The sequence below is a fragment of the Sprattus sprattus genome (assembly GCF_963457725.1).
Source record: "Sprattus sprattus genome assembly, chromosome: 11".
NCBI classification, from domain to species: domain Eukaryota; kingdom Metazoa; phylum Chordata; class Actinopteri; order Clupeiformes; family Clupeidae; genus Sprattus; species Sprattus sprattus.
The window spans coordinates 7587597-7598956 of NC_137909.1; the positions used below are offsets into that span (position 1 = coordinate 7587597).

At 42.9% G+C, this 11360-nt stretch overlaps 2 protein-coding genes across 2 annotated transcripts in view; one reads left to right on the plus strand and one right to left on the minus strand.

Moving 5' to 3' along the window:
* The window catches only part of nup54 (nucleoporin 54), a gene marked incomplete at its 5' end in the record, with an annotated part of 16215 nt that extends 12689 nt beyond the window's left edge, over nt 1-3526 (plus strand). The window contains 5 exons of the mRNA XM_080846982.1: nt 1222-1315; nt 1472-1579; nt 1786-1905; nt 2734-2844; nt 3135-3526. Of these exons, the coding sequence (XP_080703108.1) occupies nt 1222-1315; nt 1472-1579; nt 1786-1905; nt 2734-2844; nt 3135-3263 (562 nt within the window). The 3' untranslated portion in view covers nt 3264-3526. The remainder of the gene's footprint in view (nt 1-1221; nt 1316-1471; nt 1580-1785; nt 1906-2733; nt 2845-3134) is intronic.
* An 88-nt stretch (nt 3527-3614) lies between these two features.
* On the minus strand, nt 3615-10482 carry ppef2b (protein phosphatase with EF-hand domain 2b). Its single transcript, XM_080848148.1, has 15 exons — nt 10324-10482; nt 9847-9901; nt 9544-9719; nt 9135-9249; nt 8983-9029; nt 8711-8877; nt 8551-8587; nt 7552-7701; nt 6909-7286; nt 6135-6320; nt 5632-5774; nt 5344-5450; nt 4959-5122; nt 4550-4637; nt 3615-4401 (listed from the first exon to the last, which is right to left on the minus strand). Exons 1-15 carry the CDS (start codon nt 10447-10449, stop codon nt 4187-4189), a joined length of 2154 nt encoding a protein of 717 aa, XP_080704274.1. The 5' UTR covers nt 10450-10482; the 3' UTR covers nt 3615-4186.
* Between the last annotated feature and the right edge of the window lie 878 nt (nt 10483-11360).

Below are 11360 nucleotides of genomic sequence, written 5' to 3' on the forward strand. Positions count from 1 at the left end.
TAAGAAATTCAATAAATTGAAGCATGAAAATATATTGTGTGCATTTCTCTCTTCTTATCATGCATCCACCTTTTCTACAATAAATATATGCTGTGAAGTAGACTGAGGTAGGCTTTATTAACTAGGCTACTGCACAAAAACTAGACACGTTTGCAAAACTATACGTTTGCAATGATGTAAGTTGCATTTGTTGATGACGTATGGTTAATAACATCGTGATTGTGGGACAAGATCTTAAACAACTTTCGCCAATATCTCCGTAATGGAGATGGGTTATGTGCTCAAATTTCCTGGGATCAAAGAAAACGTTAGTAGGCTTTTCATGTGCAAACTAAAAATCACGTCTCAGGCTGTGAATGAAAGTATTTCGGGTTTATCAACTTTACCAATGTCATATAATTATGAGTGCATCGCCGACATTACAAAAAGTGAAGACATGCAATGATCTACGGTGGTGTATGCAATAAATGACTCGAGAAGGTCTTCTAAATTAATTATTCCTTGTCGGGTGGTTCGGTAGCGCTCATACAAGAACTCATCATGATGGAAAAATGGATCTTCTTGGCGATCGCAAAGAACTTTTCCTACGCTAATCAAACTTTATGACTCCTTGTCAATGGGATCCCTCCTTTTGGCGTGGGTGTGGCAAGTTTAGCCAGCTAAACTTTGGTTAGCCTGCCCTGGAGCAGGTTAGTGCTAAGCGATTGGTTACCATGGTTATTAATTAAAAGTTGCTTCAGCGAACTCGCTAAAGGGATGTTGTCTTATTTTTGCCTGGAATTTAGCTCGCTAAACCGCTTAGCGAGCGTCGCCGAACAGTACCCTGCAGTGACAATTTTGTGAGTTTAGATTTGTGTTTGTGCGACTGCATATCCTTTTGATGAAGGCATCACCTATTGTACCTTAGTAAGTCCTATTCCCACTATGTTGGTTTTTTTCTGATTAATTCTCCACTCCCCTATGCATATGCTGACACAGATGCTCTCTGTTAATACTGTCAGGACTGAATAACCAAATGCTCTGTTAATACTGTCAGGACTGAAGAACACGCATGCTCTGTTAAGACTGTCAGGACTGAAGAACACGCATGCTCTGTTAAGACTGTCAGGACTGAATAACACGGATGCTCTCTGTTAATACTGTCAGGACTGAATAACACGGATGCTCTCTGTTAAGACTGTCAGGACTGAATAACACGGATGCTCTATGGTGATTTTGCAGGTTGATTCCTGTGCCAATGGTGGGCTTTAAAGAGTTGCTCCGCCGGCTGAAAATCCAGGACCAGATGACCAAACAGCACCAGACCAGAACTGATGTGAGTGTAGTCCACCATGCCTGTCATCCACTGCACACTTACCTTCTTAACTTGGACTCATTTTAGCCTAAAGCCATTTAGGCAGCTAGACATTTTTTTAATGTCACAAGCTTTAGAAAGGACCTTAAATGAACTTATAATTGCATTATTTGCCAGATAATTTCCAATGACATCAGCGAGCTGCAGAAGAATCAGGCAACCACTGTGGCCAAGATCGCTCAGTATAAGAGGAAGCTGATGGATTTGTCCCACAGGGTGTTACAGGTAAGATCTACAGCCCAGCTACCTACCCACCCTGGGTTGGACCTTTGGGGATCTTATCTCAGGGATAGAATATGCAAACATGGGTTTATCTGAATACTCCTAAAGCTAAACCGGTAACTAAGAATTCTAATGAATAATTGCTTTTTGGCTCTGTAATCTTTCACCTTGAGGATAGTTGGAAAACACTTTCATGTTCTGTCTATCAGGTGCTGATTAAGCAGGAGATCCAGAGGAAGAGTGGCTATGCCATCCAGGTGGATGAGGAGCACCTCCGGGTGCAACTGGACACCATCCAGTCGGAACTCAACGCCCCTACACAGTTTAAGGTGAACCTTAAAGAACCACTCACCTCGCCCCACCCCTTTCTATGACCCTGAGCACCACACCCTAACCAACTGAACCCACAGACCTCAGACAGGTCTATGCCAATCAGTGTTATGTTTGGCTGAGTAGGGGCGTGAATGGGGATGTATGGGGGGGGCTTTGCCACTGTGCATTTAAGTAATTTAAACAAAGTCATTGTATAAACACAAGGCATGCACTTTTAAGAGTGGCATTATGCAGTAATTGTACTTCAGGGTTAGGGTTAGGATAAGCAGTTTTACCTTAAAATAACAGCTTTAAAAAAATTGGTTGCTACAATGACTTTTGATATGAGAATCGCCTCCGTGCCATTGCCATACCAGGGTCCGTAGGCAAATGACTGCATTATGTAGGTTTGCCTGAAGCCGCCCGGTTTTTACTGTCTGCCGAACTAGTAAGTAGCTTATATGCCGTCTTGTTTTGACTTGAGTTGCCCTTGCTTGATGTTTGACTGTTAGGACAGTTGTTGACTAACTAGTTTGTCATAGTGTCAAAGTAAAAGAGATTTCACTAGTTAAAGAGATTTCACTAGTTTGAGCCACTAGCATCTCGTTAGCGATTAGCAATTGATCCGTTATGCTACTTCAAACACTGTGTGCAAAATTTACCATTTTTTTTTGACCACGTTGTAATCGCGGACATTGCGGTTAGAAAATCGCGCTTCACCATATCGCGATTTACTTGCAAATGCAATTAATCGTTCAGCCCTACTGATCAGCTGATAAGAGCCAAACTATGGCTCAATGCCAGTGTGTCTGTGTTCATTGTGCGCGTTTGTGTTGTCTTTCCAGGGCAGACTGAATGAACTGATGTCCCAGATCCGCATGCAGAACCACTTTGGGGCTGTGCGCTCAGAGGAGCGGTACAGCGTGGACACCGACCTGCTTAGAGAGATCCGACAGGTATATCTGGTGGGGGAGGGGAGGGACCAATCCCAGCCTCTTACTGGCTGGTCTCCCATCAGGACACTGGTTGTGCGTCAACTAGTGCTGTGGTGGAAGTGTCTGTGTCTATCTGCTCTATGTGTAACTGTGCTGGTCATGGGAGACTATTTATTATTGGAAATTATCTTTATTTGAAAAAAAACCTTGAGATCTCGTTTTCGAGGGGGTCCACAAAATCTCTGTTAATACTCATGACTAAATCTGTGAGTTTTATGTGGACTAAACCCATAAAACCTCTTTTTCGACAGCACCTGAAACAACAACAGGATGGTCTAAGCCACCTGATTGGTGTCGTCAAAGATGACATGGAAGACATCAAACTCATCGAGCACGGTCTCCATGACAGCGTTCACATACGAGGGGGCAAGCTGAGCTGACCTTCACGTACACACAGACACAGCCTGGAAACTCCATCTTCAGACTTCACCATCCACCTGAATAAAACTTTGATAATGTGAAAAATATCCACGCAGGTCAAGTGCCTTGTTGAAACATCTTTGTGAGAATGGCACCCATGGTTTAGCTAATTGAGACTGGTCAGGTTTGCATTTATTCTCAAATGGATGTACTCCTTACTACATTCCAAACTTCTCCGACTCAGAATATAACTCCTCTTGCATATTTTTGTGAACACAGAGGTTTATTTGGGGTATACTCCCAGTGTGTGTGCGCTTTTTTGCACACACTGGGAGTATACCCCAAATAAACCTCTGTGTTCACAAAAATATACAAGAGGAGTTATATATAAATAAAAGATCACATCAAAAGGCTTATCCTGAAGCAATACGTTGGAGAAGAAACTTTATAGTTTTGCCATGATTGTTTTGTAAATACATGTTTTATTGCATTTGATCGTGTATTTTATATGCTATAATTGGCAGGAAAATGAGCTCATATTGTTTAAATAAAGATGTGCATGTTATAATATTTATAACTTTTCCTCTTTATATTATTATTTTGCTGATTTCGTGAGAGGCAGTGTGTTGTCACTTAACATTGGGTGATTTTTTTTTTTTCCGGCACGCCTAATTTCTTAAACAAGCTCAGATGTGTTGTACAAAAAATACTGCAAAAAAAGTCAAGCTGAATATGGTTCATTATTCCCCTGGCCTAGCTTGAAATGATAGTATGTCACAGACTGATGTGTTTCATGTTCCTTATGAGCACTTGAGCTGACGACAGCTGTGATTGCTGCCCTAGTGGTGACTGCCTTCTTAGTTTTTCAGCCAACAAGGACTTCTGATTGGGCTCCTTCCTGGACGGCTTGCTCTGGTTGTCCACAGCATAGACATATTAACGCTCAGGACGGGGCTCCAATCAGGCTGTTGCCCATGTCGTGATGGGTGCTGTCCACTAGCCGGAAGGCCTCCATGAACTCATTGATGTCGATGCTTCCATCATGGTTGAAGTCGATACTGTGGGCGAGGTCGACGATGGCCTCGTCACTGATTTCCATCTTCAGGTGAGAGCTGAGCAGTTTCCACGTCTGACGGAACTCCTCAAAGGAGATAAATCCTGCAGAAACGGCAGACAAGATTCGGTTTCATTCATTCATTCAAATGATGATGTTTTTATGTGACTGGCTATGTGAAATAACAGCTGGAGAGCATAAAGTAAAGCTGCTTTAGTTGGGTTAGGGCAGTGTGGCAGTCTGGGGACTCACCTGAGTTGTCTGTGTCTATGACCCGAAATATTGTCTCCAGGTTGGAGTGATGTTTGTACAGAGTCTCCAGCACGTTTGTGTGTGCCAGCTGTTGAATGGAGACAACGTCAAGCAAATAGTAAGCACATTTTAAAGAAAGGCATCTGATCAGTTCTTATTTTATAGATTTAACAAGGTTCGGAATGAGCAGAAGTGAAAGTACATATTTTTACTCTTTATTTTTACTCTTTTACTCTTCTTTTTTTTACTCTTTTTACTTTTTACTTCTGTCTTCCTATCTGAATGTTGGAACAGGGAATTGTATTGAGTTAGAAACCATGTTGTCACTGAGGGCAGGTCCTCTCTGTGTCAGATTTTACAGGGCAGAGGGCCGTCTCGTGTGTGTGTGTGTGTGTGTGTGCGTGCTTACGTCTTTGTTGGGCTCCATGATTGCGAGCTCCTTGAACCAGCTGTGGAAGTCCAGCATGCCGTCCTGAGTGCTGCTCACCAGTTGAGAGCGCAGCACGCGCCACGGCAAGGCCAGCTGCAGCACTGTCTCCATGGCAACAGCCCAATCCTTCAGCGAGATCCAACCTGAATGACGCAGTCCGGCAACGGAGGGGATTAAAAACACAGTTTTAGGAAATTTACATTCTGCCACCAGGTGGAGTTGTGTGCCCTTAACCAATCTTAAAACACGCTAGGCCTAGGTCATCAAGACTTCACAGTGTTGACTTGTCTTTTTCATTGTAAAATGTGTAAAAGACCAGGACATGGACATGTGGAAGGTGTATACGACTATACTGCTATAGTACCTGTGTTGTCTGGGTCATATTTCTGGAAGGCACTGATAAGGTCAGACTTGTGAGCAAAGAGTTGCTCCCTTAATGCACGCAGAGCAGAACGCTCGGTTCTCCCCACACTGCACACAAAAAGCACAATACCAGGAAGTTCTTTTACACCTCAATGCAGTTCCCAGGCCTTTTTGTCTCACGACATTTGAAAGAAAATGGTATTAAGAGTTGTATGATGTAGTACACCAAACCATTATAAGTAAGGGCATATTGGTACCCACTGGTACTGAACTGTCTTTGGGTTTTTACCTTTGCCTTAGTGTTTGGTCCCTTGTAGTACGAGTAGCCTGGTATTGGATTAGATGGGGAACCAGGTCTGGACCCAGTCTGATGTAGGCTCCTCTATTACTCCCCTCCTCGTAGTAGTTGGAGGCAGAGAATATGGTCAGGACCTTGGAAGACAACCAGACATGAGATGTGCTCTACTGAAGTCAATAATAGTTTCACTGTTACTCGCTGACGATGTTTAGAAAGAATTATATACAAACAACAGAAATTAAATGGAGAAATTGTAGATGTAAAATCAGTTGTATTAACTGAAGGATGGAATTGTAATGCAATGTAATTGTTGAGTTGTGTGTTCTGTTGATGATCTCAGCTGTCCTAAGGCATGTGTGTGCACAACCAGCCTTGTGCTAGTAGAGTTGCAGCACCAAACTGCAATGCTCTGCTGCTTGGCCACAGTGATGGAAGTCATTCTGACCCAGGTGTATCCTCAGTGGAAGGACTGAAGGAATCAGTGCAGTACTCACTTTGCGGTTGTGGCAGAACTCGTAGCCCTCCTGTTTGCATTCATGGGAGCGGATGAGCAGCTGCAGGTTGTGTCTATTGAGCACCTCCTCCGTCACGTCGGGGCCCCAGTAGCACCCGCCGCCGCGCACCTCATTGGGCATGCAGCCATTCGTAGACATGGGGTCACTCCATAGCAGGTCTACAATCTGAACAGATAGATATGTGGATGGCTTTATGAGTGGAGAACTACAAACATGTCATCTCTACAATCTGAACAGATAGATATGTGGATGGCTTTATGAGTGGAGAACTACAAACATGTCATCTCTACAATCTGAACAGATAGATATGTGGATGGCTTTATGAGTGGAGAACTACAAACATGTCATCTCTACAATCTGAACAGATAGCTATGTGGATGGCTTTATGAGTGGAGAACTACAAACATGTCATCTCTACAATCTGAACAGATAGATATGTGGATGGCTTTATGAGTGGAGAACTACAAACATGTCATCTCTACAATCTGAACAGATAGATATGTGGATGGCTTTATGAGTGGAGAACTACAAACATGTCATCTCTACAATCTGAACAGATAGATATGTGGATGGCTTTATGAGTGGAGAACTACAAACATGTCATCTCTACAATCTGGAAAAGTGAGGCTCGACTAATTGAGCAACTAGACTAAAAATCAGCAAACAAAGATATTCTGTCATTATTCCAATTCATTCTTATAGGTCCTTATTCCATAAACTTTCACATGCTTCTTCAGCTTTGCTCTCATTCACCTGTTTCCACTCCTCTGCGTCGGCCTCCACGGCTTCTGTGAGCTCGGCGTCCTTGTCTGAGCAGTGCGACTGCTGGCCGTCACCGCGGGACGGGCTAGCTCCGAGGCCGGCTTGGTGTCTCCTCTCCTGCAGCTCGTCTTCTACGCTGTCGTGGGACTGGAGGGAGCGTCGCTGGAGCAAGGAGCGGTCGACCCCTTCCGAGGAGCTGCTGTGGGTGAGGGAAATTAAACTGCACGTCCTCCTGATCCCCAAAGGGGCGGACCTGGCGCTGGAGCCACTGTCCTCAGCTCCTGCTTTCTCTGAGTCAGGTTCTTGGTCGCACAACTTGCTTTTGTGCCGAATTCGCCGGCTTTTAGGGGGCTTCAGTGTTGACACAAACTAAAACAGAAAGAGCTGGAGGATGACTGATCAAGAGGTATGAAGTGTCAGGTGATGGCTATTCCACATGACTACATATTAACTTTTAAGTTAATATAGAGACTGAAATATATATGTATACATTTGAAAAATACCATTAAATGATTTCTTTTCTCATTATGGTAAATTGGCATACAAGTTTTTGTAATGGGGATCTAGTGTCTGGTTGCAGTTATTTAAAGTATTATGCCGTTGGAAGATGGTCTGAGGAGGCATCTCGTCTTACTCTGTGCCTATCCATTTTGGCAATGATTTTGAGGTCAAATGTGTCTGAGATCCCTCCGTGTACAATGAGAACTTTCTGATCGATCACAGTGGCCAGCGGCAGGTAGCTGAAGATCTTCTGCAGCAGCTTGAGGATCTTCTTGCCATGGAGCTGAGAGAGCAAAGACCAACACCACTTCAGTCTGAAATAGCCAAACCTTAAAGATGCAGTCCTCAATCCTGTCAAGAGGTTGGTGGTCAAATACACCTCTCCCTTTTGTGCTTCTTAAGAAATTAGCGTGTTTTGTTTATCGACTGGAATAGTGTACAGCTAGGTCCAGGCCACTTTGTTCCCCTTTTACAGAGGCAGGATTGTGCTTGGACACCAGAGGGGTTTTAGAGCCCACTCACTGGATGGACAGCTTGACAAAAATGGCATTGGCTGAGTTTGATGAAAAGTCTAATGGATAATAATCAAGGCTTTTAAAACACAAACACTGTAAAACAGACACTCCATACCAGTGATTTGTGGTGGAACAATAGGGATCAGGGCCATCAGAAAACAACAAGGTGAAAGAAGGTCTTAACAGGAGTAGTGTGCCACACAAAGGTGATGTGCTAAATTTAGCCACAGCAAAGATGAATCCCCTCATAGCATAGTGGTAGAAGCAATAAGCACCCCCTCTCTGTAACACCGTCCGAAACGTTTAACCCAGACTCAATCATCTCGCCCGCCTGCCTTTCCAAGAGAAGCTCAGGCCTTGCTTGGTCAGCACCCAGGCTATTTAAGGCTACCTGACCCACAGTACCAGGCAAACGGCCAACTAATCCCCTTAGCCAACGTGGGTGGGGGAGTGACCCAAATCCCCACTCTAAATAGCCGTGATTTAAGAGGCTGTGTATATACACACTGGGGTAGCAGTGCAGATAAGTTGTCAGCTGTAGGCCTGCTGCTACTGTTTGTTTTGGAATGAGAGAAGCACTGGGTGTTTTAGAAGTCCAGATGGTTTGAGACACTTACCCTGTATTTCCCCAGAACTTCTTTGGTGAAGCCATACCTGTTCATTAAAAGTTCATTAAAAGTTTAGCAGATAAGAAAAATGATTTTTGAAATGAGTGTTCCTTCATAGACATTATGGCTCTGACGTTTGCACTGCATTGTAATCTGTGAACATAGTTACCTGAGATTAACGATATGGTCCTCATGGTTTCCTCTATTCAAATGGACATCATTTGGATACAGGAGTAGGAAAGCAAATAGAATCAAGAGAATCTCAATTGAATTTTTCCCTCGATCCACATAGTCTCCATTGAAGACGTAAGGAGTCTCCATGGATGGCAAACCATTCTGAAAAGGGCGAGAGAGAGAGAGAGAGAGATGTGAGTGAGCCTTCGCCGCAAATCCTAATATTTTTCTGTAGTCTGTATCGTAGAAGAGATCAGCTTCACATACCTTATAAAATACCAAGAGCAGATCCTCCAAATGTCCATGCAGATCTCCTGTCATGATCGAAAAAGGAATCATAAATATCGTTTTGTAACGACTGCCTCTTTAAACGTTAAACATGAATAATAAATAATGGAGCGTGTGGACACAATGCTCACCACAGATGGTTATTTCCTTAGTGTGGCAGGTGGACACGTGGTTTATGTTTGGCAGGAGGCGCAACAGTTTCCATGTTTCCCCGAGGAGCTGGAGGACATAGCGTGAGTGAAGCTGCTACTGGGAGAAAGACACATGCCAAAGGAATGGGCTTGAGGCCAGCAAAACATGGAATGTTCTGGAATTGTGAAATATAACAAGTATAAGCAATACTATCTGTTAAATCCTATTTTTTTTCTTTAATACTATCTATTACATCCTATTCATCATATATTCATTTTATTCATTTCCATTAACCTTAGTTAGATGTAAGTATGTGTTTCAATAAATGAAAAAAAAAGAACAGTTTCAGTTTTCGATCCCGTGTCATGTGTCAAAGGGCTGCTAGCATATGGGTAGATGCAGACTCACTTGTTTGTTTCTAAATGCTTCCACCAGCTCCGTGACAGTGGAAGAAGTCAGGGGGAATGTGAGGTAAGGTCCACAGTAATCTTCTGGAATCTCAATGTTCTTATAGTTAAAGTAGCGCTCCCACTCAATATCTCGCATCAAGTCATTTTCCCTGAAGATATGGGAGATTAGGTTTCCTAGTGTAGGGGAGAGATGTGCAGATTTGATGAAGTCTGGTGTAGTGTTTGATAAACAAATGTTGGAAATATTTGAGTTGAACAGATTTATAGGATTCTTTTCTGCCTCATGTAAGTATTGACTTACTCTCACTGCTGGCAGGGGTGTAGTGGTCCATGAGGTAGGCAAAGAAATTATACAGCTGCAAGGCAAAAACTTCCTTTAAAATAACTGCACTGCAGTGAGATTTAGAAATCCTTATATTGCATATTATGTATTGAGCTAACGTTGTATTCTGAAAATGGAGACCTGTATCAAATGCATTCAAGCTATATTTGTACTATGTATTTCCTTGTATTATAAATAGCATTTGAACATATTGCACATGTATTCCCTCAGTTCACTTACAATAATTTTAGCATTGTATGACAAAATTGGCCGAATCAAATATATTTTTTAATTTGTTATGAATCATATTGTTAATGATAATAACTGATAATGATATTAAATACAGATCACCTTGAAACTTTTTTTTTTTTTTTAAACATTGCATATTGTTTGCATGAGATATCCAAGTGTCATTTGACACGCTTCTGTACCCAAATCTGTCTCATGTGCTCACACCTTTATCTGGTCCTGCTCCCCCGCATATTCGATGGACTGGAAAATGTTCCAGGTGCAGCGTCGCCTCATCTCCAGCCGGGCCACATACTGCCGGTACCAGCGCTGGATCAGCAGAGCCGCCCGCATGGCTGTGGTGATGAGAGGGAGAGACGGGGTCTCAGAGTGGGGGTGGGTACAGTGTGTGTGTGTGTGTGTGGGTACAGTGTGTGTGTGTGTGTGTGTGTGTGTGCGTGTGCGTGTGCGTGTGCGTGTGCGTGTGCGTGTGCGTGTGCGTGGGCGTGGGCGCGCACATATATGGGAGTATGTCTGTGTGTTTGTTTGTTTTTTTGTGGATAACTGATTTTGTAACAAACTGTACAGATTGGACAATGTTTACTTTTTGAAATGGGTGGATTCATGGGTCTCTATATTCTGCAAATACAACTAGAACCTTTCCAGTTCTATGAACGGAGGTCTAATGATATCTCACAGCTATACACTAGTACTAAATCTGAATTCAGACTATCCTCATGCACAGACCAAACTCACCTGTTCCGGCTTCATAACAGAATGTGCAAAGTAAAGAAACAGTTTAGCACCAGTGAAATACTTAAAGTACAGTGATGCATGCACAGGGTTGGTGTGGCTTACAATAATGTATTAAGTATTGAAATGCTTTTTTAGGGGTAATTTAAGCTTACCTGGAACTGAAAGATGACCTGTAAAGAAAGCATTCCATTGTTAGCAAGAGGGAGATGGAAATTGAAGTTAATCATTAGCAACTGCATTTTCACACAAAAATTAACAAGTTGATCATTCAGGAAAGAAAACTTTACCATGACACAATGTCTGAATGTATTTGTGAAGATTTCTCAAGCTCGAGTGCAGTGTAATGTTACCTCTGTCGCATTTTTTCAGTTGTAGCTTGTTTGATTTGGTGCTACCACTTCCCATCGCCTTGTGCGCTGCCATAGAAACCAGGTTACAGACACAGGGTCAAAGATGCACAGAGACATATTCACACACTCTAATCCAATCTTACCATTAGGCAGCACAGT

Bases quoted from the DNA above. Each gene is read 5' to 3' on its own strand.
- ppef2b (XM_080848148.1), bottom strand. From the start codon at position 10,449: ATGCGGGCGGCTCTGCTGATCCAGCGCTGGTACCGGCAGTATGTGGCC. The intron at 9,902-10,323 runs GTGTGAGCACAT...TTTGCCTTGCAG, and splicing joins GGGAGCAGGACCAGATAAAG to CTGTATAATTTCTTTGCCTA. The intron at 5,451-5,631 runs GTAAAAACCCAA...TTTTGTGTGCAG, and splicing joins GACCAAACACTAAGGCAAAG to TGTGGGGAGAACCGAGCGTT.